Here is a 27,375-nt window from a genome sequence, read left to right as displayed (position 1 = left end):
AACCAGTGCTGTCTGCACAGACCTAGAAGCCAGCCTGGAGGGCTTATGGGAATCCCCTGCTTGTGTACCACAGCTTTATACTGACTGCTGCTGAGCACTTCCAGGGAGCCCAACACACAGTACAAACCCCTTCCCATTGCGCTCTTTCACCAACACATGTGCTCTTTGCAGAGATCATAACACACATCTCAAAGAAACTCCAACAGACACTTGTGACTCCAGAGAGCCTTCACAAGTTTTCCTGAAGTATATGACACTAGATTTAAGATTTTGCTTCTCCTCTCCTTTTGCAATCCCTTAACTGAAATGTATCTCCACATGTGTTTTTTGCAGTGAACACCAAGCCTGTAAGTTGCTTTTCCAAGCCGAGAAAAGTTTAAAAGAGGTCACACCATGGAGAACAGGCTCTGCACATTTCCTAAGAGGGTCATATTACATAGAATATCCATGGGAGATAAAGTGTTCCCATCCAGTTTCCCACTTTTTTTGGCATCGAAGTTGATCTTTGGGTTAGGTGAAGTGGGAAATGCATGCATTGGAAAAAGTAAAGATCAATGTTTTTAGTTCCCCACATTTGCCTCAGAGAGAACTCCTCAGCATACTTTGAGGGTCTAACAGAGTGATTCTTGCTATGAAAATTGACTGCTATATTCAGCATTTGGGACTCTTCACACACTCAGCTTTGGACAGCTTTTTTTATTCCCTTGAACAATGCTGAAATCATTTTCTTCTTAGTCAGACATTAGACAAAACTTTCTAGCAGTAACCACAGTTAATGAGGGCAACAGGCTGCACTGCTTCCCTAAGCAAACCTGCTGTCAATTGCTTCTAAACCCATGCTAGATTGGCACCTGCCAGAAAAGCTTTGCATGGAGCTCATCCTGCTTGGGATGAGGGCACCAAATGAGTGCTGCAGGCCCCTCTCAGCTCCCATCCCTGACAGCTTCAGAAAACTTCAGAAACCACAGTTTCTTGCTCTCCTTTAGGTACAAGGTCTGAGCCAGCGGCAGGGGCAGCGTGCTGAGTCTCTGGGCACCTCTCTGAGGTTTGACCTGGGTGACAGAGTAGAAGATCTGCTCCAGAGTGGCAGTTGCAGCTGGCAAAGGGCATTAGTGCCATGTGTGTGGGAACAGGCGGGCAAAGTAAAAGGGTGTATCCTGAGGCATCTGCAAGGCACTGTTTCCATTAGCAGAATGAGACAGCTCCCTGCTGTGCACACGGGCAAGGAAAGACCAGGAGCAAAGCAAACAACAGGAGGGATTGCAGGGAAGAGGAACCCCCCACCCAAACTGCTGAAAGCGGCTGCACCCCAGCAAGCTTTGCAGTTACACAGCTGCAAACTTGGAAAAGGGCAGACAGCTCTGAGGAGTGCCAGGATCCACTCTATGAGAAACACTGGAAACAAACACAGATCAAAGGGAAACACCAAGCTGCACACACAGCTGGGGCTGTCTTCCCCTGTTAAAAAGAGAAGGGCACGTAGGTTTTAACTGCAAGCTCTCTGTGTGTGCTTGCACGTAACCGTGCATCTGGGCAAAGGCGCGTACTCACCCCACGCTTGGCCTCCTGACACCACCCCAGTGTAGCTAATGAGTGGTATTTTCCAAACTGTATGGAAGATTCCCACACAGCTGGGCAAAACCTGACTGGGCAACCCACAGCTCAACCCACCCCAGGGAACAAGGCCAAATAGGTGGAAATAAGAGACATGGGAGATACAATGCAACCTCTGTTTTAGCCTCTGATTTCTACAATAAACCTGCTGCACTGCTCCTCCTTTTAGAATGACTCATTTCAACAATTTCATTGAGTTCCCAGAAGGTGCAGAACAATTCCCATCTAAGGGCTGGGCTTTACCACGTGGAATTAGAATGAATTACCCAAGTGTGCAGCAGGTTGTGTCTTTAAGCAGTACTATAAAGTCTCTCCTCAGAGGAAAATGAGTAGGACACATCATCCAGAACTTCTTGGGAGAGCCAAAGCAATCACTCCTGCACAATCCAGCTCTGAGAGAAAAAGAACAGCAGTGCACAGCATTTCCATGTTGCAGTAGCACATGAAAATGCTGGTGGCTTCCTGTTGTCAGGTCCTGGAACACTCTTGGCTGACTAGGCTCTTCTCCAAGGCTAGTGACAGCCACAGTGGACTCCTCCTGGCTGATCTCCCCTCTGAATCTTCCTGTTCTGTTCCTTTTCTTTCCTGGGATGCTCACAGGGAGATCTTCCCACATACAAATAAGCAGCAAAATCAAGTCTGGCATCAACTACCTTTCCACATAGCCCCCCTTGATGGCTGTATGGCTTTGCCAGCCTTCACCCACGTGGAAGGGTCCTTGCCCTTTTACTACAAACACATCCACTTAACCACAAGAAGGGCAGTGTCTATCAAATGCCCTCCTTTTGTTTTTACATTATTCACTGTCCTGGACAGTAAGGAACCCTTGGCACTGTTCCCCAAATGACTCTGCATAACCACAGGACTGTAGGGACAACTAGAGAGGAGCAACAACTGCCCAAGTGAAGGAGCAAGTATTCACTCGAGAGCCATTAAGAGCTGTGCTTCTAAATGATTCAGATGCTTTTAGATATTCCACCCTGGCTCAGCAACCAGACAACTCAGAGACAGCAGCCTGCACTTGACTTTGTAAGCATGACTAAATTTTGTGCAGCTGTTTACTACCTACCATGATAAAACCCACACCCCCACCATAGGAACTGTTATCAGTCTGGACCGTGTGTGAACCCACTGATACCATGTAGAGTCTGCTTCTATAAAAGTAACACTGCATTTCAAACTCATGTCCTGTTTCCACTGGTGGCTTCATGAATAAGCTTTTCTGTACCAATCCTCCTTTCCCTCAGCCCCTCCTGTGCAGAAACCCTTGTACAGACAGTTACAAGATCACTCTGTAACTGCTACATCCCCTTTCCTGCCTCACCTTTTGTGAGCTGAACACGCTCATTTGCAAAATCTCCCATTCATAGCAATCTGTTCTTCATCCTGAGTCTTATAACTCAACTACCAGGCAAAAAAAAAAAAAAAAAAAAAAAAAAAAAAAAAAAAAAAAAAAAAAAAAGAGAGAGAGAGAGAGAGAGAAAAGCATCCATGCTTTGCAAAAGCTTTTCATTTTTCCCTAAATAAGTCATGTTGCTTTATGAATGTACTCTCAAAGGTAAATAATTAACAGGCAAGAGGGACAGAAAATCTTATTACACAGCTAATGGGAAGTGATGCTCAGGCAGCAGTGTACCCATAAAGTACAGCTTCAAAAGACAGCCCCTAGGCTTTCTTAATGGAACACTGGGCTGAAAACCTGACTCATGCAGGGATTCCTCTGCACTCCTCCAGACTCAGACAAATCCAAAATCTTCATCTGAGATTCAGCCTGCATCTAACAGACTCAAGTCTGTTTCATTCTGAAAAACAGGATACTCCAATTTTGCACAGGCACTGTAAGGAACAACCACAAAGAGCACTAGGGAGAGATGATCAGTATTTCCACACAAATTCAAACTCCCAAGGCAGAAGGAACACTGGTAGATTATACCATCTACTGCTATGTTCTGCCATGGCCCTGATGTGGCCCTGTCCATGTTATCCACTTGTTTAATGTGAGAATTCCTGACCCTTGGTTGTACTTCACCTATTTAATTGTTTTATGGTTTTCTCATGCACTGTTTGGGAGGAAACCTGTGAGGTCTGTTTGCCCACAGTTATGCAAAATACTCAGGGTGACCAGCACCATTTGCAGCCAGGCAAAAACCATTGCAAGATGAAGCCCTCCTCTCCTCTCCCAGACGATGTTGTGAACACCTGTCACACACTTGCATTTACCATCACAGCACCCAAAACTAGGAGTTAGACCATACTGGTGTCTCCCAAAGCAGCAAATGTGCCTCAGCTTTGTGTCCATCTTCTCCTTCCTTATGGGAGAAAGTGTCATGTGGCACCTCCTGGCCCTGGCCAACACTGAGGGGACAAAGGACACTGAGAGCGACACAAGGACTGAGCATGAAGTTTTGAAGGAAGGTGGGATAGGGGAAACTTGTTTGAAGGACAGAAAAGGTAAACAACTGGCTGGAGATGTAGATCAATGAAGCAAAGGAATGGGTCAGTGCACACTTGTCCCTGCTCCTTTTCTTCATCCAGGCACCAGCTCTATGCATGTTTTGGCTTCTCATCTGGCAGATGTCACATCAGGAGACACCTGGGGGCATCTCACTCTTCCCATCTTCCCTTGGAATATCAGGTTAGAGGTTATCAAAGCTGTCATACTTTGGTAAAAATGGGCCACATATAGAAAAAAGAACAAGAGCATGTTTCCTTCATTTCCTATCCCACTTCCTTTGGTTATTACAAGTCTGCACAGGCTACATTATTACATGTACCAGATGTAGATCAACACATACAACTCCAACTTCTGCCCCAAGAGTACAAGGTCCTGAAATTTGTCATTAACAGGTGATCTGTCTCAAAATTATATTCTTATTACTTCATCTTCCCTACAGCAGAAATTCCCAACTGGCTTCTAGCTAGCAGTGCTTTCAGGCCCTCAAGCAATGTTAGTCACTTGAACAAGAAAAGTTGTTGCATCAGGACTGCTGGCTCTCAGCACCTCAAAGAGCACCCTGTGAAAAAAAAAGCAAGCCTGCAAAGTTTCCAGAGATCCATCCAGGAGAGAGATGGTAAGTGCAGAGCCATGACATGACTGAAAATAGAGCCAGGAAAGCTGAATGCCTGACTTCCTACCTGGGGCCAGAGGTCCAAGCTCACTGATTACAGAGGGCATTTGCCCAGTCTTTATAATTTTTTGAGGACAGCCATAAATGTACAGAATTGGACAGAGTTCAGCCTGAATGAAAACTATGGCAATGCACCCAAGAAGAAATCTGAGGATGAAAGTTTGGGAAGAGATTCAGGAACCACAGCTGGCAATGATGCACTCCAAATCAGACTGGTGACCTTTGATTTGGTGCAGAGACCTGACTGCAGAGAATGTTTCTTTCCAAGATGGGGGTTTCCTCTCAAGTCTCCCTTCTGGGAGGCAGGATGATGAAAAGATTCTCAGCATCAGACCATTATGACAAAGCCAAGCAGATTGTGCTGACAGTTCTTTCTACAACATGGGAGAAAAACACATCAAAAAGCACCCCAAACACATCTTATTTAAGAGGGGCTTTGTGATAAATATCTGTTTCTAAAAAATGGCTTATAACAGTGATTTTATTGTGTAACACTGTTGAAACAAAAACATTTTTCTTTGTGACAGTTTATCCAAAATAGTAGTATTGTTCTTTTCCCTCTTCTTTCTTCAACAGCTATTGGATTCCTAAGGGAGATGCAGAGATCTGGGAGCAGAAAGGATGATAGGCATGCATACATTCTTCACTGCATCACTTTGAATAAAAAAAAATCATGTTGAAACTAGAAATTCCTATATGAGCAGTACTAAAGGACTTGCAATAAAATGTGGATCACTTTGTTTCCTTCAAATCTTGGCATGGAAACTAACTGTCCTTTTGCAGCAGCTGTAGTCAGAGTTCAGAATGTTCAGCAACTCAGCCAATGTGAAACAAAGCCTTTGCAGACTTTCAGTTGTGAGTCAAAATGCTGCTTCTGCCCAAGGAGGCACTTTGCATGAGCAAGTGTGGTGGTCAGCCTTCCCCAGTGTGACACCAGCGACTGGCGAGTTCTCAGAGCAATGCAAGGAAATAGCAAAAGGCAGACTGACTGCAAATAACACTGGCTGAGCCTGGACCTATCCAGAAAGAACAGCTCTCTAACAGCCTTACTCCAAAAACCACCAGCTTCACCCTCTCCAGGTTAAATAAAAACAGAACAGCACTGTAATAAGTTATCCAGATCTCCTAAAACAGAGAAACATGCTGCAGCTCTGTTGAAAATTGTTAGTCCCAGCTGAAAACAGAGGCATCTGTCATCCAAACAACAGAGGTGTAGACAGCCAACTACCTCCAGCTCTTGTTCCACACTGGCCTTGGAGACAGGAGAGTTTAGCTACAGCTCCCACAAGGAGCAAGTTGGATCAGTGAATGCTCTGACCTTTGGATGTGTCAAAGAAAGATGCATGCTCAGCTGTGCTGGATGTTGCTAGGAACATCACAGGTTCCAAGTTGTATTAATGAGGAAAACAATATGTACTGTCAATGTTTGCTACATGAAGTTAGCATGAAAACAAAGCCCACTCCAGAGAACAAATGAAATTTACTGGATTAGTTTCTTGTTCCAGCTCTCCTGATAAATAGCACTGAACTCAACACCACATTGATTAGTTGGTTCAAGACAAACACTGATCAGATTGCCTTGGCAAGTATATATAGCACTACAAAAGCACAATTATCCTTGTCTATTGAGAGTAGCAAGGATTCACCATACTTTCATTTCCCTTCCCTCTATCTTTCCCAGCCTAGACAGCTTGTCTGCACCATTTAAAAGCCCTACATTAAATGCTTTTCCTAAGACACACTCAAAGCCCTTGTTCTAAAGAAACAGAACCAAACAGTGCAAATGCTGCAGAGCCTCAGAAGGCCCCTGTGTTTCAGTGCAAGCTGACCCAGGTCATGGTTCTCTCCTGAACATTCAGTAGGGTTTTTTCTTTATCTTATCCACTACCTCAGAAAGGCACCCAAGCACAACAGTCAGCTCGGGGTGAGAAACCGCCTTGGAAAACTGCTCTGCAATAAACAGTCTCACGTCAAAGAAAGAATGGGTGAGGAACCACTGAGGATGGGGGATTCTGGTAAGAGTCAGCCTAAAAACCACAGGACTTGATCCTTGCTATGTGTTTGTCTTCTTTGCTTCTGATCATCTCAAAAGATATCAGAGAGAAAGGATGTTACACCAGTTCACTCTGTGCTTTTATATGAAACAAACTAGCAACTTGGTTTAGAAGTTTGTCTTCTTTAGACTTTTTCCTTTTTCTTTCTAAGTGATGTACTTTTGCAGAGCGACAAATTCTGCAAGATCTTCAGAAAATTCTATTTTCAGTGACCCCAAGGTCTCTTTACCTCCTTGGATCTATCTTTTGTTTGAACTGAATTATTGTTACTATAAGAAAAATATGCTCTCATAATTCATTCTTTACCCAATTGCTCAGCTTTGTTTTCCTTCCTTCTGCTGTATTACAAAGCAATCATCATCAAAACCTAATAGAACAATGTATGATATACAGAAAAATGATGTTGAATTTTTTATTTTTTTTTTTTTTTATTATTTTTTAAATCTGATCAATAGGATTACAAAACTCTGTCAGGAGACGTAACTTTTCTGGCAGACACCACCCCTGTGTTGGTCTACCAGAACTGCCACTTCACAGAGCAGCAGGAAGTCACCTCAGAACTGCGTGTGTTCCCTTCAAACCACACTGGCCACATCCTCCTAACACGGCCATGTGTCCAAAATGTTCACAGACAACAGCAAACACCATTATATATATTATCTGTATATATAACACACAACATTTACCTTTGGCCTCAATTTCATTTGTTATCCTTTAGGAGAAAAACATTACACTTGGAAAGTTCATCTTTCAGTTACACACTTTATCTTGTTTCCTTTCAGAAAACCATGAAGTGTTGCTTACACATCAGTTTTTTTGGCAGGCGGTTAAAGGACTAAAAAGTATCATTTTAGTTACTCTTGAAGCAGATGAGAAGAATGCTGGTTTCTTGTTTAAATGCAAGCTATGACTCATCCTGAGCAGAGATAAACTGAGACACATACCCATTAAATAAAATTCTTCAGTGTGAGGATTAATGAGAGATAATAAGTATAAATTAACTTTAATCTTTTACAACAAACGAAGTCCCTTATATAAATGTCACTGCAATCTTTTAAAATGAAAAAACCCAAATCAAAGCCAGAAGAGGAGACATTTAAATACTACAGCTAATGTCTGGTACCAAATCAAACAGCTCCTTAGCAGAACCAGTGGAGTGTTCTGGAGTGAAATATTTTCAAGCAGTAGACCTTAAAAATTTGCTTTAATATTTTAAAATACACTTTTAGGGGGTTTTCTACATTAAAGGGGTACAAATTAAAACGTCACCAGCTCTGCAATACTGAATCCAAGCTAAATCACATATTCAAAAAGGAGAAGAGCTTTTTGTTTTACTAATATTATCTTGCTACTGCTTGAAACAAACTCTGTGTAATTGTTGAATGGGTTAAAGCAAAATTTAACTGAACATAAGAAGACTGCTGTTCACAGACAAGAAGGGAAAAAAACAGAGTCAGAGACCTAACAGTGGACAATTTTGAAAATTATAGTGTGTGTCAATAATAGAGATAACAGTGAGATTCAGATGGAATAATCTCAAATAATAGGGAAAATGAGCACCTGTCAGCCACAAAGCTATTAGTATCAGGGCTTTTATATTTGTAACAGTTCAGTCTGGAGACACTGACAAACTTAACAACACAGCAAATAAAACATGGAGCTGGGGAACACAAGAAGCAATCCCCCTCACTCAGAAAACACTGCTGTGGAGTTTGAAAATAAATGCTTCCAGTATGGAACTCGCTGCCCAAATCACTGGTAATGAACACTGCAAACACAGCAAAGGCATTACAGAGTCTAGCTGGGTTTGCAGATGTGAGTAGCTGATCAAGCCATAGCATCTGCATCAAGGGCCAGACAATCCCAAACCAGGAACATCAGGCTCCTGACCAAAGTTGCAGATATAGGAGTTTGCCTGTACAGAGCACCCAATGGGATCAAACGTGTGCCCTTCCCAGAAGGATGAAAACCAAAGGCTTGTAAAACCATGTCTGAGACAGACCTGGAATACAGTTCCCCGGAATGGGAAGCCCTGGAGGAAAGACCTTGCTGAGAAGGCTGATGGTTAGGAATCTTCAGCCTGGAGCAGGTGGGGACTAAGGAGAATAACAGACAAAAGGAAAGGAAGAGAGAGATATTTACACCAACTGAAAATGGAAGGACAAATTCTGCAGCAATCAAACACCTTGTCAATATTCAGGAAAAGGTGGCATAAGGAGAATCTCAAGTAATAACACTTCTCTCACGAGTAACACTTCTTGACATGCTAGTCAATAGTCAATCCTTATGGTATCTCCACCTCAGATAATATTACTGTCCTCAGTTAAAGACAGGGAATCAAGGCAGAAACTTCCTCAATTCAGACAACTGGTACCCAGCATATCCCAACCCCATCAGTCCACAAAGTCCTTAGCTGGATAGTAAGTATGTAGCACTCACTGCTAAGATCTCACCCACACAGTGAGTGAGAAATTTTGCCGCCTGCCCTCAGGCTAAAGGATGATGATCACATATCCATGCAAACTTGGCCACTGTGATAGGATCAAGTTGGTACAGGGGAAGATGGAGACATCTCTAAATGTACAGTACTGCTCTAAAGCTGTACTGAGTGCAAGCATCATTTGCAGTAACAATTAGATATGCAAATAAGCACATTGAAAATTAGTGACGGTTTCCTGTTGTCATGGAGAAAATTGCACCTTCAGTTCTGGGTCAGACCCAAAGACTGCATTTTCCTTCCCTCACTGGTAAACAGAACCAGAGAGAGCACTTGAAAACCCAGGAGCCAACACTCCCTAACACAGTTCAATCTGACATAGGAGAGGCTGAAGCTCAGGGAGCAACATAACCCAAATAAAAAACCCACCCTGCATCAACCCAGAGAGACAAGACCATGGCAACTCGGCAGATACTCAAAAATACCAGGAGGCAGAAGCACAGGCTGGAAGAAAACACCCACACCATCCAAAGGCCAAGCTGCTTCCCAGCATTGGTGCTGCTAGGGGGAGGCAGATGTGGGAGAAACTGGGGGCAACACAATTCATGAGGTACTCAGCTCCAATTCCTTTGAAGCCACATGGGAAGATCTTGTCTGAATACAAATACACACTTGGCTCAAAGCCTCTGTGTATCTTTGGCCATCCTCACAGTCCTCCCATCCCTTGTTAAATGATGGCTGCTAAGAGAGAAGAGGAGGCAATCAACCTATTTAGACTCTGCTTTCCTTCCCACCCTGGGGGTTTCTTCATAGGAGCAGCTGGCCAGAGCACCACCTTTGTTACAGCAGCCACAAAAAACACAGACACCCACCCTCAGCCCCCTAAAATCCCACAGAAGAGCCAAGATAAGTTTATAATGGAAACCCTGACACAACCTTAACTATAGCATCCTGAATGGAAGGCGATAATCTGATCTGTGTGTGAACTAGCTCCCCTTGTCTCAATGGTATTTATCTTACTTTAACTCCTGTTACAAAAGGTTGAGTCATATAGGAGAGCCAGCCAAGTACCAAAACTGCAGGGCTTGCTGAAACGTCAGATTCAAGGATAAACAGGCGCAACCCTAGAACAGGTTAGAAGAGTCTCCGCAGGAGTGCTGGTAGCCAGACCTCCCAGCCTCTGGACAATGGCATTTTCTTCTGTGCTACAGAAACTATCACAGCCCAGTGCAGGGGTGGGGGGAGAGGGTGCAGAGCTCAGGGCTCTGTCCTTCCCTTCATGGTAACACACAGTACCCAGCGCCCAAGAAACCTGATCCCGTAGCAACCTCATGTATGGAAAGTGCCCCAATCAGATTTCACTGTGTCAGGAGAAGAACAGTATTTACTCTGCATACAGATTAGTCACAAAACTGGGTCACTTCTTGCCTTTTCAGAGAGAGAGAGAGAAAAAACCAACCAAAAACAAGGCTTCTTTTTCAGATCTTTTTGTGTCTTCCCCCCAAGTTTTAAAACTTCGTGATGCAGTGTGGTCACTCACAGCTGTCTGAGCAGATCAAAGAGCACCTGCATCAGTAAGGTCAAAGCACATTTCACTTACCAGGCCTATGTTTTTCAGAATTCAGCTCATTAGCTACTTACCGGTTCTTTTCTAGTTCGTTGTGCGTAGACCTGGAAGATAAAAAAAAAAATTTGGATTAGCCACCTTTGACCTCTGAACAGCAAAGTTCAACTGCTGCAAGCTGCACACATCCCCACTGCCACATTACAGTGCAAAGCCAACCAACTACATACATTAAAATCTATAACCTCATCCTCTTTGCTGACAAGATGTTCCTTCCCTCCAGTGCAAAAGCTGGTACCCTTACTGCTAAAGAAAATGTTCCCTAGAGACTTAAATGCACACCAAATCCCAGAGAGAGGCAATGATTAGAGCAAGGGACCAGACTCCTGGCACTGCCACCAACTCAGTATAGGACTGAAGTTTTTTCTCTGTGCTTTAGTTTCTTCATTCACCCTATAAAAATATCGGTATCATCTGCTAACACAGGAGCTCGTGGAGCATTAATTTGTCTATCAAAGACATGTGAACCTTCCTTCCAGCAGAACTGGCTCTGTAGGGGCAGCCCCTGGAGCCCTTCAGCCATCACATGCCAGATTTAGCCAATTTATCAGAAGCAGACATGACCAGCATTTGGACACAGAACGAGATGGCCAGTACTGCCATGTTTGCAAACATCACTGGCACTAGAACAGTTTGGATGCCTGGAAACTCCTGGGGATGGGAACAGCACTGCCACAGCACCAGCATGCAGTGACAACCCATAAAATGACACTGTGACAAAGGAGGGAGCTTTGTCTTTAAGCCTGCCCACCATGCCAAACACACTGCCAGTATTCCCTAATTTAGAGCTCTGCAGCTTGAAAATGAAACCACCTGGAAACAAAAGGGAAACAGGCAAGTTCATTCTCTCTGCCTCTGTGATGACAGAATGAGTGGCAAAAAAAGTTTAAATCCATTCAGGATTTCTAATCTAACCCAGGTAAGGTTGTTGAAGATTATTTAAAAAGGATAGCCATTTGTCCAACATTTCTCTTTAACAGAAGGCCACCTTAAAATAAGAGTAAAAAGAACCCAAGAGCTTAATAAAAAGGATCTATTTTCTCTAATTTGGCATCACATTTCTTCCGGAGCTCTGAGAAGATTATCCTCTATCCCCCATCTGGAGAATCCCACAGAGAATTCTACAATTAGGAAACTGAATGGAGGATGTGCTCCAAGGGAAACCCTGTCATAATTAAATGCTTCTCCAAAAAAAGGAAGGAGGAGCGCCTAACAGGTGTTAGAACCTCATTGAAAATCATGAATAAACTGTGGATGTTTGCAAAAAACAAGGTAAATGAGTCTTAGCTGACCATGGCTGAGAGCAGAGGAAAATCAGAATGTTACCATATACCTGTGCAAGCCACCCTGCTCAGCAGGACATGGGATACCCTAAAGGCAAGGCACACTACAGCCAAACACTTTACACTGAGAAAACTCCTGATTTCCCTCCCAAAAGTAGTGAATGCCTTCATTCTGGTTCCCAGGAGTCAGAAACATGAACACAATATTTAGTCCAGAAAATCCCACAAATCAAACCCCGAACTCACATTCCCATCCCCCCCCACCCCAAGACTAAACCAGCAAAATCCATTTGTCTTGGCAACTTGAACCCAAATGAACCCATCAGGGCCGAGCTGAGGCCCTTTAGAACCACTGCCCATATATAGTTTGAAACACGCTTATTGTTCTTTTTTACTGTATGTTTCCTACAGGAGACTCTGCACTCTTCTTGGCTGTGACATTAGCAGTTATAAGGCCAAAGATATGCAATGGCTTGAATTCCTGTATTATATCGAGCCAATTACCGAGGCCAGCACTGAGAGAACAAAGTTTGGCCCACTGCTGTGAACAAAATTAAAACAGCAGGTTCTCCTTACTCCTCTCACACAGGAGACTCTTTATTACCTATCTGCCTTCTGATGAACAAGACAACTGAGAGAGGTCACAGGCTTTTCACCAAGTCAGGAAATATTTGCTGTGACTTTTAACCACGTCTGTGCAAGGAAAAAAAAAAACAACCCCCCTCAACACCTTCCCCACTGAAGCCGAATGCAAATTAAAGAATCTCAGCAGCATTGAATGAATCCTACAGGGAGGCTTCTTCTCCTACCTGCCTATGTTTTGCTTAGTCACAGGGGACCATTTGGAGAAGTTTTAATCTTTTATTACACCCAAACTTAGGAAAAAAGTTCAGCACTGCTCCCCACTATCACCATTCACTAACTTGCACTTTCTGTGACAGTTTCCTTTTGCTTAGACAACACATAAAGGGAAAAAAACTGTCTCTTCGGTTCATTATTCATGTAATTTTCCACAGCTCCTAATCTAAAAATTAGTTTTGACCTCTCATCTTTGGGCTGCACGTGTTACTAAGATTTATTTGGAGTTAAACAATGACAGTGCTGTCAGTGAAGTGGAAAAAAGTGGAGGAACATCTACTGATACAACTCAGAAAAAGAAGTGTCTTAAATAGGTACAGAAACAAATGTAACTGGATCTCTTTAAGTGAGCTGGTCTTATCATCAACTGAGAACTCAGAGACTATCAGCAGACTGAAATCAAGGCCTCATCCTTGTGCACCACCACCAGCTTTTTGATGGGTACAGGATGAACACTACAGCTGAAAACTACCACCAGAACTGGGGGAGCACTCTGGCTGCACAACAGCAAGTAACCAGTGTGCTCAGTGTGACACCACTGTGCTGCTGCCGACAGCCAGCCACAGCCTGTGTCACCCAGTGAAACAAGGACACTGCTGTTGAGCACGGACCACAAACCAGGGGAATTCACATCCCTGCTGTCAGGCAGACAGGGGAAGCAGAACCTGCAAAGCTGAAGCCAGAGCCAGGCGGGTATGGACGCATTCAGAGGGGAAAACAAAAGACCAAGCACATGGACTGGCACTGCTCAAAACGTCAGCTGCAATTTAAAAGTAGCTCAAGCACAAACCGTCTGCAGGGTCCTCATTTAAAAGTCAGGTTTCTATAGCAGTCAGTTCTTTAACAGCCAATTTAAAACACCCAAACAGATAACTACTCCTAAAAACTGAAGAAATGTTATTAAGGAGGAGGATCCTGCTCACTACATTTTGAAAACAGCTTGGAAAAAGATCAAGAATGAGTTTCAGAAGCTTAAGATAAAGGAACCAAGCAAACAACAACAAAAATAGCAGAGCAGTCTCTGTCAAGATTTTAAGCAACAAAAAGTTGAAAGAGGACAAACTCAGGTTATCCCAATTTACCCCAGATACCTGAAACTGCACACAAAATAGGAAGAAAGAGGGAAGCAGCAGTTGTCAGTCATTTTAATTTAAGGTCAAATGCAACATCCTTTTTGTGCCAGTTATAGTGATACTGCCTGCAACTTTGCTACCCAACACAGTAACAGGGTGCTGCTGAAACATTAAGCTACACTGATGTCTCCTAGTAAATGAGAATCTGCAAGTTATTTGCCACTTTACCCCATTTTCTTTATTTAAATAAAATCTCTTCTACCATGGCAGAGGCAGCCAAACTTTGCCTGAGCACAGGTAAGGCAACACAACTAACTGCATCAGAAAGGAACAAGCTCTAAAGAGCACTGAATTCATTTGTTACTGGGGTTTTTACTGTAATTAAAATCACAAAGCTGCCATATGACATTAAACACAGCTGACCTTTCTGGTTTACACATTTATTATTGATAAATGGGCCAATACTTGCATTTGCAGAACATCTGCATTTTGGTCTGGGTTCTCAGTGAGGTAACTATTTCCTACTGAGGAGAACACAGCCCTCGAGAGCCCTTGTCCTATGCAATACACAGATGGCATTCAGACCCAACAATCCTGTCATCTCTCTTGAACCTGATCATCTTCCTGCCTGTATTTGGCATCAGCTCCTGGCTCCAGAGGAGTGCAGGACTCCAAGAGCTCCACCTGCACCACAACAGACATACTGTTGTCTCAGGAGGTGCTGCTGGCATCTTCCAGTATATCCTTAATGCCTACACAGACCCAGTGCTTCTCCAAATTCACTCACCCCACTCAGCTTTATCAAGAGTTTAATAACGAAATAAATATACCACCAGCATGTGAAAATTAGGATACAGTTACCTGAATCATGTTTAGAAAAACAAGAACATTCATCTGCAGACCAGGCCAACTGCTTTCTGTCTTACTTCACTCAGGTTCAGCTACTTCTCCTGCTTATGCATCATCACAACATATACAAGCTTATTCTTCATTTTACAGAACCTTCCCACCTTCTGGCTCTGCTGACATCCATTCACTGGGCCACTAAATTCCCCTGCAGGAAATGCCTTCTTCCATTCCTCAAGCCAAGAATAACCAACTCTTCTGAAACCAAGTGAACTAACTACATTACTGCTCTCTTTTATGCAACTTCTTCCTCAAAATAGAAAAGAAGGGTGATCAACAGCTTTTTAACATTTTAAATCCACCTGCATCCACTAAACAGAACTTACTGGCTGAAGACCCCAGTGTTTTGCCAGTGTTCCAAGTGGATCAACACCAGAGTAGCCTATGAAGCCAGTGCAGAAGTCAGCCTGGGAAGCCCACAAAGAACCTTCACCACTGAGGCTTCCAGCCCAATGGCAAGTCAAATGAAGGCTGCACAAGAGTTAACTCTTCCTGCCCAGATAGAGATGCTCAACAGCTCTTTCTAAGGGAGTTGTGAACCCACCTCATCACCCCTGGGAGGCCCAGAAGTCTGGCCCTCAGAGAGCTGCAGGGGAGCCTTGGGAACACAGCAGCTTCTGGTACCCAACACTGCCATGAGCTCCTACAGTGAGGAGGAGCAGATGCAGCTGAACAGAAGATGGCATAGCTGGAGCAGGAATCCTTCTGCTGCCATCCTTATGCCCTTTGCAAGTAGCAGCCTCAAGTCTAACAAGAGCATCACCTCAGCCTTGCAGTTCAGGAAATCTAACAAAATGTTTTCTTCCAAGCAATACCAGAGACAAAAATTATCTTAAGCCATTACTACCTCATGATCCCCTACACTGTCTGGCCTTGAGGCCCAGAGTAAATTCTTCTCCACGAGGAGTTGAGGTGTGGGGATGGAACAGACTGTTTCACCTTCTCACTGACGTCAATGGAGATGCACCAGATTAACGTGGCCCCAAACTCTGGCTACTTTTTCTGTAGCTCTTAGATGGACACAGTATCAGATTCCTCCTAGGGCTCTGATCAAAGCTGTTTTCTCAGGATCGAGCCAGACCCTTTCCAAAGTTCACATTCTCCGTCTCCAACAGAGAAGGGAACGCAGCCGTACTGGCATCTGTTCATGTTTGTTCATCTTTGGAAAAGGAGAAATGGCCCCATGGTCTGTTTTCAGCTCAAAGAACTGAAGAGAGCTCTTCCACGTGGTTCACAACTGTAGAAAGTCACCTACCCCTGGGTTTCTACACAATATTGGGAAAGTCTCCTGTAAGACTCAGTCAAAACAACTTCTAGAAGTATACTGCATACTTCCTTTCAAGAAGTAAATATATTTAAGTCACCTACCAGCCTCTTTCAATTTGGTACCTGCTCCCTATAACCATTATTTCTGTTTGCTACATTTCCAAATTAATTCTTCCATAATACTTTTTATGCAGGGGGACAACACCAACACACAGAAATTATAAATAATTTTCCCAAGGTCACACGAGAAACCTGTAGCAGAGCAGGGTACTTAATTTGGGTTCCCTGAATGCCAGGATAAGGTAACTGCTCTCAGACATCCCAGACACAGCTAACATGAACACTCACGCCACCTGACTCTTGCATCAAATAGCCCCCAAAAAATCTTGTAACCATTGTGAAGTGTAAGTGGGAAAGTGAGAAAAAAGCTCACAACCAGCAACAACCCAAACCTAAACCAGACTTGACATCTTGCCCACTGTCTCCAAGTGGGCTAATCTGACTCTCAAACACCACCGTACAAAGTGCCAGAGAACAATCTAAAATGGGAGCCAATAACAAAGCAGTACTAATTTACTGATAAAACTCAACCAACACATGTATCAGACATAACCCTCCGCTGGGGAAGCAACACTGTTCTGTTGGTGCATGTTCTGCTTTTTCAGCACATGGGAGAAAAGAGCAGGAAGACGGTTCCTCCTTGCTGAGCACACAAGTTTATCCCAGTTCCAGAGCTGAGCTCCCCCAAACCAGGCTAACATCCTAATAAGCAGCACAAGGTGGCACTCTGCAGGGAAAGGCTTTCCAAGCCAGAACAGGAATGTTGTTTGCATTCAGTGCTGCAGTCTGGGGCCAGCAAAGAAATCCCCAGCTGGCTTCCCTCCCCACTGTGCAGGCTGGGAGCAAGGGTGCTGTGTGGGCTTTTTCCTGCACCACCTGAGACCCTACATGTTCATCCTAGCCCCAAATGCCAGGGGAAAACTGTCCTCATGCAGGGCTCTGCATGGCCAAGAGGAACTGGGTTTGCTGAACAAGCAGCTATTCAATATTTTGTTTTCTCTTCATTGTTCAATGTGTGGCCTCAAGCCAAGCCCTGCTCTGAATACAGAACTGGTGCTTTCCTTACAGGCTTTTCGACAGGCTCACCGAGAGCAGTGGCTGGGCAGTTCACAAGCACATTTATTGTCATGCATCCTCACCTTCCAAACTAAGAAAGAAGCTAAGAAACAGAGAACTCAGGATTGTATCTTCATGTCCCTCTGAGCACTTCTGTGAACTCCCAAGGACGTGGTTTTCTGGGCCACTTTACATGTTCTGAGCACAAATCCTGCTGATGTCCCTTCTGGCTGTGCCCCACCAGCACTTCCACAGTCCAGATCCCAGGTTCATATCTTGGAAAAGATCAGTGTGAGGAGTAGACAATTTGAGGTCTTCCATAACAAGCTGGCCTGAAAGGGGTTTCCTGACTGGACACCGGGCAGCTGACAGCAGCCAAGAGTGAAGCAAGTTCTCCAAAGTTGTATTCATCGTCCCATTTGTCTGCCTTCTAACTTCTGCCACAAGTGAGCAAAAGTCCTACACAAACCACTTCCTTCTCTTCCCAGCCCACAGTTAACCACGTCAAAAGGGGCTGGTACAGATCACAGACAAAGGCTGATGTATGTTCACTTGGTGAAATATCTTGGCCATTTCAGTAGAGAAACCCTAGTCCATCCCCCTTGGTCTTGCAGCAGACATCTAGACATCTTCTACAACAATTCAGAACTTGGACAATTCGGATAGATTCTCACATGTCAGGAAAAAGAATATTTTTGCTTTCACCAAGGCAGGATTCCAATCTGTGATCCATGATGGGAGTTTGAGCTTTTTGTAAACAGGTTCTTGCCTTCTTTTTAATACATTAACAAAACTGTGTATTCATGACCTGCTGAAGAAAAATGTCACCATGGCACTTCCAACACTTCCAAGCTCTCTCATGAAAAAGGAAGAGCATGACAAAGAATGAGGACAGAAAAATACAAACACTACTCTCTGTCCTGCTGACTTCCAGCAGGATATGTGAGTAGTCAGACTTACATGGTCAGGGACTTGGCCCCTTCCAAGGCCACATCAGAACCAGTATCCCAGTTGCTGGTACCTGCATTGCAGTGGTTCACAGAAAAAGAATAAAGACACAGGAGGCAATTTTCTAATCTACCTGGAAAACTTAGGAGCTTAAGTCTCATTTTCTTTCAAACAGTTACAAGCTCCAAAACATCTATACCGCTTCCAGAAAACAGGATTAGAAAAGTGTGTGCATTACCCCAATGTACAGATGGTGGGAACCATATAATGTGCAGATGGTAGGACCCATGTAGGTCATCTGACGTGCCCAGATCGTGCAGCCTTTCGGCAGCAGACTGAGGAAATGATCCAAGGGCCCAGCATGCCAGGCCCTTGCCCTATCCTGTGCTTCTTCCCACACATAACATTACCCTTTTGAGGAAGATGGTCATTTCCAGAAATAGCCTAGGCAGTGTCCTCTGCAGTGCAGCAGTCTGTTTGGGGAACATGTACTTCCCTGCAAACACGCATCTTCTGCCCTCGAGAAACTGCCTTCAGATGCACTGAGGAAAACGAGGCTTTTTGAGTAAACACCACCTGACTGAACTGCACTTTGTTTGAAAAGAAACTGATGGCATTTGTATGGCTGTGGGCCAGGCCAGACTTCCTTCATTTCTATTTAGGCTTGTTAGTTATCTCTCATGTTACAACTACACTGCTGCAATACTGTGCCTGCAGATGAAGGCAAGGGGAAATACATGTTAAAACAGGAAAATACATTAACACTACTGTTAGCTACATGTGGTACTAGGGAAACTGAGGCACAAAGACTCCACAGGCTGTAAGAAAATCAGGAAGAGAACCCAGATGTCCTTATGTCTGGGTCTGTATTCTGTCAACAGGGACACACTCATCCAGCATTTGGGAAATCCATGGAAAAGAAAGGCTGAGAAAAACAGAAGAGCTTCGATTTCTTCTGTTCTTACAGTTCTGGCTCACAAGCAGCACCAACTAACACGAAGGCTGCAAGGTGGCTACCTCCCACAGTTCCCAGATGGCCAGGCTGCTTGTGAAGCAGTTCATGAACTGCTGCACTTTGTAGCCTCACTGTTAAAGGCAAACCAGAACCAGTGCCATCTTTCCTTACTATGCCTATATTCTGCTTTAGTGCTGCCCAGGCACCTGGGCAATGACCACTGGAGCAGCAATCCCAATGTCACCTGTCCTTTCCCACAAGTTCTCCCTTCTTGATGGTGTAACAGATGGTAGGAGATAAATGAGAAGCTTTCAGAAAATAATCGACTATTTTTTGGAGAGGAACTTTAATCAAAACTGAGGCAAAAGAATTGCTCTCAGTCCACATGCTGCTTGTCACAGACCAAGCAGCAAAGCATAAACAAGTAATTAGGATAATATTGGAAATCATTTAAGGCTACTTCAAACTGGATTCATAAGACAACAGAACTGAAGTGAAATCACTTTCATATCAGAGAATGAAAGGACTGAAAGTACAGTAGGGAACACAGAAAAGAGAGATGGGAATATATCCAACAAGATGGAAAAAGCAAGCCTGTTCTCTCTGAGCTGATCAACAAGGCAGTGTCTCATAGAGAAGAGATCCAGGCAAAGGCCAGCCAAGTGCACAGCCCCAGAGACCCACAGTATCTGATCAAGAGAGCCCAAAATAAGTCAACAAAAACAAATCCTATCTTTGTTGGTTCAAAGAAGGTAGGGAGTAAGAGCCAACACTCTCAGGAGGAGAACAGATAGCAGCCAGTCTTTGAATTTGGGCAGAAGTTTGTCAGGAGGGATCGGAGATGACGAACAGCAGGAACTCCAACAAGCAAGACAATTAACTCAGCAGCAGGACATCGACCAGTCTGCTTGGGTCAGAAATAGAAATGGATTTGAAAGCTCAATCAGGAGCAAGAAAAGAAAAAGTCAGTCTTACCTACAAACAGGGGAGCAGATGGAAACAACACTACAGGTGACAATCAATTCACTGCCGAGCACAGCACCAGGTCAGGTTAAACAAAAGCATGAAGGATAAATCCCTGCATGTGTCGTGGATGAAGCATTACATAGAGAAGATATAAAAAGGGTACAAATGTGCTGAGATGGGAAAAAAACCCAAAACAACTGACAAAGAAGGAATACGACTTAAACCAGAGAACTGCCTGTACACTGAATACAGTGGAAAGAGAAAACAAGAGATTTGCAGGAACAGTTGACTGGGTCTGGCCCAAAGATCCTCCCCATCATCCCAGGACACCAAACTTCTCTGGGGACTGGGTCTAACAAGCTTCACATTTCAAGAGACCCTGAGAACATCAGAACCAAAATGTGAAGTTTCCTGCCATCACAGCAGCACTGTGATCAGTGATGCAAACTAGCTGATGGCAGCTGCAGCACAGCTCTGACTGGGCAGTGCTGCCACACCAACAGCATGAGCCCTGACTAACTCCCACTGCTGCAAAACAGCACACTCCTGTAGAGGATTCCCCAAATCTGGAGGGACAAAGGGATCACAAACCTTCAGCCACACAGAGTGAAACTTCACAGCAGACAGATGTGCAGCAGAGAATTACAGCTCAGTTGCCGATAACATCAACAACTGGGCCTACTTCTAGTTTACACTAAGGCCTCTTTGCACAACTTAGATAGTCTAAAGAGAACACAAATTACATTCTTCAGCTACTGAAAATACAAAGTATAAATTGAGCCTAGAATTGTGGGTTTCTGAATAGACTCCCTGCCACCCAGATATCCCTATACAAGGCTATATTGCTAATACACAAAGGAAAACAGGAACTGCAGCTCTGCAGGATCTTCTTCCTTGGAGGGTTATAAAATAAACAAGGTGACAAAGAGGAACACAGTGGGTTCCCCCATGGAAATTGCTACATCAGCTCTTGCACTTCTGGAGGCCTCATTCCTCGCCTGGGAGTGGGTTTATGCTTTTCATGCCATCTGCTGGGTTCACCCCACTTTCTGTGTTTTCCCTGGTAACCTGCCAGTTGTACTGCAAAGCCAAGCACCACTGAGAAGACACTGTATACAAAACCTCACCTACATGGGGTACTTATTTGTTTTCCAAACTGTGGCAGGATCCCACACAATGTAGTGCTCGCAGGTTCAGAAACTCTGGCATCACTGGGAGTTGTTATCTACACTTGCAGACTGCACTGGGGCAAATTACACCGAATGGGCAGAGGGGATGTCCTGAGGCTGAACAGAGGTACGTGAGTACAGTCCTACCTGTCAGCTTTCTCTGAGCACCTGTTTGCCAGGACAAACCTATAAAGACAGTGGGATTTGAATATGAGGTGATTTGCCTCTTGTACACGGACCACCAATCCAGTTTCCCAGCCCAACACTTATACTGTCATAATGCTTTCTCAAAAAGAAGTCACACACATACCTGATTATACTCAATACTGCTGGCCAGTCTCCCTCAACATCTCTAAGAAAAAAGCAGTCCCTAACAGCTCAGCTTTGTTCAGCTTCCCTTTCTTGAAAAATTAACCAGCATATTCAGGTATACTCTCTACTGGGAGGCAAGATCCTGTCCCCAAGTACTTCCAGACAAAGCTTCAACAGCAAGATGAAGATTCCAGATACTAATCACACTGCTTGTACATTATCAAAATAAAGCATAACTCAAACCAGCAGATCTCACACATTCTGTGTTTCACATGTGTGGATTTGTACTCTATGAAGCAAAGCCAGGTCCTGAGCCATGAATAGAGCTTCACTACAAGGTACTACAAGGCTTGAGGCAGAAAGCAGCCTCTATCCCCTCATATTACACCAGGGCCAGATTCTAACCCACCTACACACAGCGAGTCAAAACTCAACTCCCACAGGCTGTGGAGTGGTGTGTGATCAAGTGCAAGAGGATTTAAAAAAACCCCAAAACACTCACAAGCAAATAAACAAAGTATCATCCAGAAACAAGTAACAACTGATAGAGCTTAGGAAGCAGAAAAGCTGTGGACAGAAAGTGTCAGAGGCCAGGTCTCTGGGACATGAAGACAGGGGTAGGGGCTTTGTGCAGAAAAACAGATCAACAAGAGCTGACACAGCCATTTGCTCTTTCAAGAATTCCTTACACAAGACAGGCAAACCACTCAGCCACCTGCACATCCTCTCTCCCAATAAAATCATAATTACAGCACTGTCCTAACTCCAGAGCCTCTAGGAAGGACTGAAAATTGCCAGGTACTCAGTCAGCAGCACGATGTGGAGGGCGGAAACTTCTTTTGACAGAAAAAATATAATATATTAAAACTGTGCAATGTTCACCAACCCCCTACTCCTCCCCTGCACAGTGAAGTACACAGCACTGCTGCTGTGGTAAATCAGCTTTCTTGTGCACCAGACACCCAAGGCTGACTTGCAGATTCACCTGCAGCCACATCCTTTGAGCTTCTGCACCCGTGTCTGTGAACTTGTGCACATGAAGCCATCACCTAAGGCACATGGAGTACCTAATGCACACCTACACACCCATCCCTCAGTCCTTGCTCTGGGACACTGAGCAAACCAAGATTAAAGCCAAGAATACCTGAGGGTTTCAGCAGTACAGTCCCCACATTGACCTTCCAGAGAGAGTTTCAAAGGATATGAGAGCGAAGGCCTACAGAAAAAATTCAGCAGAAAACCAAGTGATGGGATTTAGAAGTAGAAAGAAAGTTTCATATGGGCAGACGAGAGTGCTAGGACAGAGAAAATGAGGAGCTGCACCAGTAGAACAGCCAGAAGGGCAAAGAAACCCAGACACACAGATTTCCAAGATAATGTCCAAAATCCCCTACCATACTCATTATATCTGCTGACTCCAAGCTCTGCGAGCAACCTGCTACCAGACTGCAGGTGTCTGAAAGGTCCTTGGGAAACAGCCCCAGACACAAGGGAGGATAATGGGAAGAGAGGAAAATGAAAGGAAAAAGAAACTGGACAGAGATCAAACTCTCCCCCATTGAACTGACAACAGAATGTTTGAGAGCCCTTAACAACATGGGCCTCCTGGGAGAGCTGAGGGCTCCCAGTGCTGCTGGGAGGATACTTGGTATTTCCCTAGGATTAGACCAAAAAACAACAGGCTTTCTACATGCCTGAGAGCCTAAATAAAAACAAAACACAAATGACAATCTAATATTGTAACGTAATTTCGGATTTCGTTATAAATCTTAACTTCATTAAATTGACGGTATTATTGGGGGGAAAATAATTTAGCAACCCTACTGTTTATTTTATTTCCTGCTGACACGATGATTTAAATTGATTAAAAAGTCTTCTCAATTATTTTCCAGAATGTATAAATATCAAGCCAGGCTAATCCTAACTAACTATAATGAACCTTTCAAATACTTGGGTCTATTAGAACTGCACATGTAGGGTCCATGAGAGCAGTTTCCAGTGACATTCAGTAAAGTTAATGTACCCACAGAACTGGACTCCCAGCACAGACTATTTCACTTCTCTAGCAACTTCTTAGAACTCAGGTTCTGCCCCAGAAACATCTTCTGAAGAAAGTAACATTAAATAGGCAATACTACGTGCTGTAACAAACCTCTGTTCATTTTTCATCCCATTCCAAAAACCAGAAGATACTTTTCTCGAGAGCAAATTTAAGGAGGTAATATTCAATTATAATGTAACATGTTGGCTGACTTGGGTTTTTAATTTACTTGGATTTTTGCTTTTATATACATGTTAAGTAGGATTTGCTAAAAAAACCCCAACCCTTCACTTGTCTATTATAAACACCAGGTAAGAATGACTGTGATTCTCCACTTATTTTCTGCAAGTGGATAATCTTCCATACCAAAATATCCCCAACTAAAGCAAAACTGTATTTTTAAACACATTCATGTTTTAATTCAAACACACTAGGTCTTTCCAATAGCTACACAAAACACTGCACGTTCATGTAGGTAGTGACTGCAGAGGGAAGCCCTCTGCAGCAATCTCCACAGTGCTGGTTGCACAATGGAGACAAGCAAAGGAAAAGAGAACCTGACACACAACATCCTTCTTTAAGATTGCATCACATGAGTTAGAAATCATGAAGCAATGTTTTCCCCTCTTATTAGCACACTCCTTTTTGGGGTAGAAAAGAATTATTTTGCTGAGACCACCGTTATTCTGTAAGAATAAGATTTGCTCCACCATTGCCATCCAGAACTGGGCTGTCTGCTCCTCAGAACTTTCTGGGTGTTTGTGCAATGACAGCACAGAGCCAGTTGGGAGGAAATAGCTGTCATGTCTGGGCTGCAAATGTTGAAGGGAAATACTTGGATTTAAACCATGAATCAAACAAGCAATTAGGCTTGGTAAATACCCTGCACCACAAAATCATGGATTATTTGGTTCAGTAACAACCTCGATGTACACGTGACAATTTGTAAAAGTGTATAAATAAAAAAAAGAGGAAAATATTGTCGCTTTCCCAAGGTTGCTTGAGAGACATTTTTACAGGAGGCTGTTAAATTACAAGATCTGCATGAGATTTAAATGCATAATTTCTCTACACTAATGAAACATTTTGAGACAAAAGCAATCTATGAAAATCTCTTGTCCACACATGAAATGTAAGTTTTGTTCCTCATCAAGGACTTGATTTTTAATTCAAAGTCCATTCCAACTCCACCAGACAGAACTTACTGAATTACCCCTTTGATTTTAACAGGAAGAGATGATACAGAGCCTTCCTTAAACAAGGCTGATGCTATACTCAGCATCACACAAAAGACACTGCAGTGAATTTGGAGGCACCCTAAACTTCACAGTTGTCACTTCCCAGCACTTCAGCCATCTGGAAGGCCTGCCATCTCCTACAGCAAGTGCAAGCTGCTACGACTTGTGCTAAAAGAAACTTCCATTTCCAACTGTGCATGTAAGGTCTGAGCTCTCCAAAAGACCCACTGTGGTCTCTGCCTGGAGCAGGCCTGACACTGGTCACCCCCTGAGGCTGAAATCACGGGAGGCAAGGCTCTGGGTGACAACGCTCTCACTCTAAAGATTCAATCTGGCCTCAGCACTCCTTGTGTAAAGGAGGTTTAAGTAAGACTAGAAAGTACCTTTTCTGCTTCTCTGTTGCCTTTCCCCACATGAAGATATTCAGCCTGTCAGGCTGGAGGGCCCAGCGGGCTGGTGTCAGCAGCAGAGCTGCCCCGGGAGAGCTGTGCCTGGGGCTCTGTGCTAGCAGGGCCTGCTGAGCACCCTGGCCCCAGGGACTGGGAGTGCTCTGCATCCCTCTCCAGCCTACAGGCTGATGGATTCAGTGCTAAGGAGTTCCTGAGGGGGATGTGCTTCCAGCCCTCCTCTGGAGAAGGGCAGGTTGCCATGACAAAGGCCTTTGAGACAAAGAGGTGTGGGATGGAAAAACAGTATGTGGGAAACCTAGAGGGAAAAATACCAACCTCAATTCAGCATTTGTCATCATTTCCCAACACAAAGTCTCAGGACTGGGGGCTTTGGTTCATCATAAACAGTAAAGAGCTACAAATGCCCTCAAATTAGGAGAGGCTGGATGAAGTAGGGAAGCAAACACAACCTTTCAGCACACAAAGAGCTCAAGATATGCTGATCCTGATGAAGAAAACTTCCCCATAGCAAGGTGTCCTAACATAGCCTCAGACAACCTTTATTATCAAATGCTGCCGAAGCAGAATCACTGCAGGCAAAGGCACCTTTCCCTTAGGCCTTTACAGGTCCTTCCCAATGGCCTCAGGAAAGCCTTAATCACCTGAGCCACCTGCCACCATTTTATGGATTGCACAGGCCTTGCTGCAGCAAAAGCAAGCTTGCAAATGCCTTTTCAAAGGCATACTTCATGCTTCTAAAGTTTCTCTATCTCAGAATGTCTCAACAAGGTCTGAACAAATCTACAGAAGGTAGCAAACAAAAATAAAAAGAACAGGAATGAGAGGGAAGAGGCAGATGCAATCACAGCACCAGGTGATAGGCTTAATCCTGTTGTCTTTTCTAGATTTAAGAAATCAAGAAACATGGCATTGTATAATAAGAAAAGTGTCAAAAATACGGAGTTCTACCATTACCAAGCTATCAAAAGCTGGGAAATCCCGCTGCCCTGAAAGGCAGACTGAAAGACAGCTTTGTTTTCCTGAACTGCATTTTTAACATGTTGTACATTACAGTCAGTCATCTCCCTCTCTCCCATTTGTTGTAGGGGATCCATTTCCAAACATTTTCTTGCTTCGAATCATGCCTGTCATTACAATCCCAGAGCACCCAGGCTGCACATGCACTATCCCTTAAAAGCAGTGATTTCTGGGTTGGAAAGACATCAGCTGTATATAATGGGAATAGCTACTGCCTACCTCCTCCCCAAACCTTATGAACAGATCTCCCTATTGCCCTTCCCTCTGCAGCATCTGAGACTTGGCATGGTGTCAGCTGGCAGTGCCACTTCAGATCCAGCTCCCCCGTGTCCCCTCTTCTTCCAGTGCTATGGATCCAGAATGGACGCTGCACTTGTGTGCCCCAGCTCTGAATCCCTCTAGCTGTTCAGCCTCTCCCCCTTCTCCCAAGAGAGCAAGTTTCTCTCCATTGCCTCCAACTTTCTCCTGCAGCTCTGACCCCTCAGCCAGCCCTGCGCAGGCCGTACCTGGTGGCAATACTGGCAATGCTGCCACTGCCGCTGTATTTCCGTGCCCGGCTCAGCCTCCGCGTGGGCTTTGGCTCTTGGAGTCCAGGGCTGGGAACTGAGGGGAAGGTTGAGGCATAGCCGTGTTCGCACTCTGCAAGAGAATCAACAGGCAAGGCATTAAAAACAAAACAATAACAACAAAGGAAAAAAAAAAAAAAAAAAGGGAGAAAAAAAAAGAAAGAAGTCAGCAGGCAGGCCTCACCGCTAACCCGCTGGCCTAGCTGGGGAGGCCCTTAACCACAACAGCTCAGGGAAATGACAGGATATATTCACAGGGAAGTGGACTGGGAGTTGGAGAAAAGGGAGGAAGGGAAGTATAAAGTCTCTGCCAACCCTGGAGGAAGGACACCACCACTGAAACACTGAAAATACATTAAAAAAATACCATGACAGTCCAGAGAGTGCCTCATCT

General features: G+C 44.1%; 1 protein-coding gene across 2 annotated transcripts in view; it reads right to left on the bottom strand.

Moving 5' to 3' along the window:
* The window catches only part of MXI1 (MAX interactor 1, dimerization protein), a 55,089-nt gene that overhangs the window by 17,265 nt on the left and 10,449 nt on the right, over positions 1 to 27,375 (bottom strand). For both annotated transcript variants that reach the window (XM_083866448.1, XM_083866449.1), the window contains exons 2-3: positions 26,922 to 27,054; positions 10,875 to 10,904 (exon numbers count right to left, since the gene is read on the bottom strand). In XM_083866448.1, coding sequence (XP_083722574.1) covers positions 10,875 to 10,904; positions 26,922 to 27,054 — 163 coding nt within the window. The remainder of the gene's footprint in view (positions 1 to 10,874; positions 10,905 to 26,921; positions 27,055 to 27,375) is intronic.

Source organism: Zosterops lateralis (assembly GCF_965231275.1).
Source record: "Zosterops lateralis genome assembly, chromosome: 8".
Lineage (NCBI taxonomy): Eukaryota > Metazoa > Chordata > Aves > Passeriformes > Zosteropidae > Zosterops > Zosterops lateralis.
Note: the sequence above shows the minus strand (reverse complement) of the source record. Positions and strands in the feature narration are given on the sequence as shown.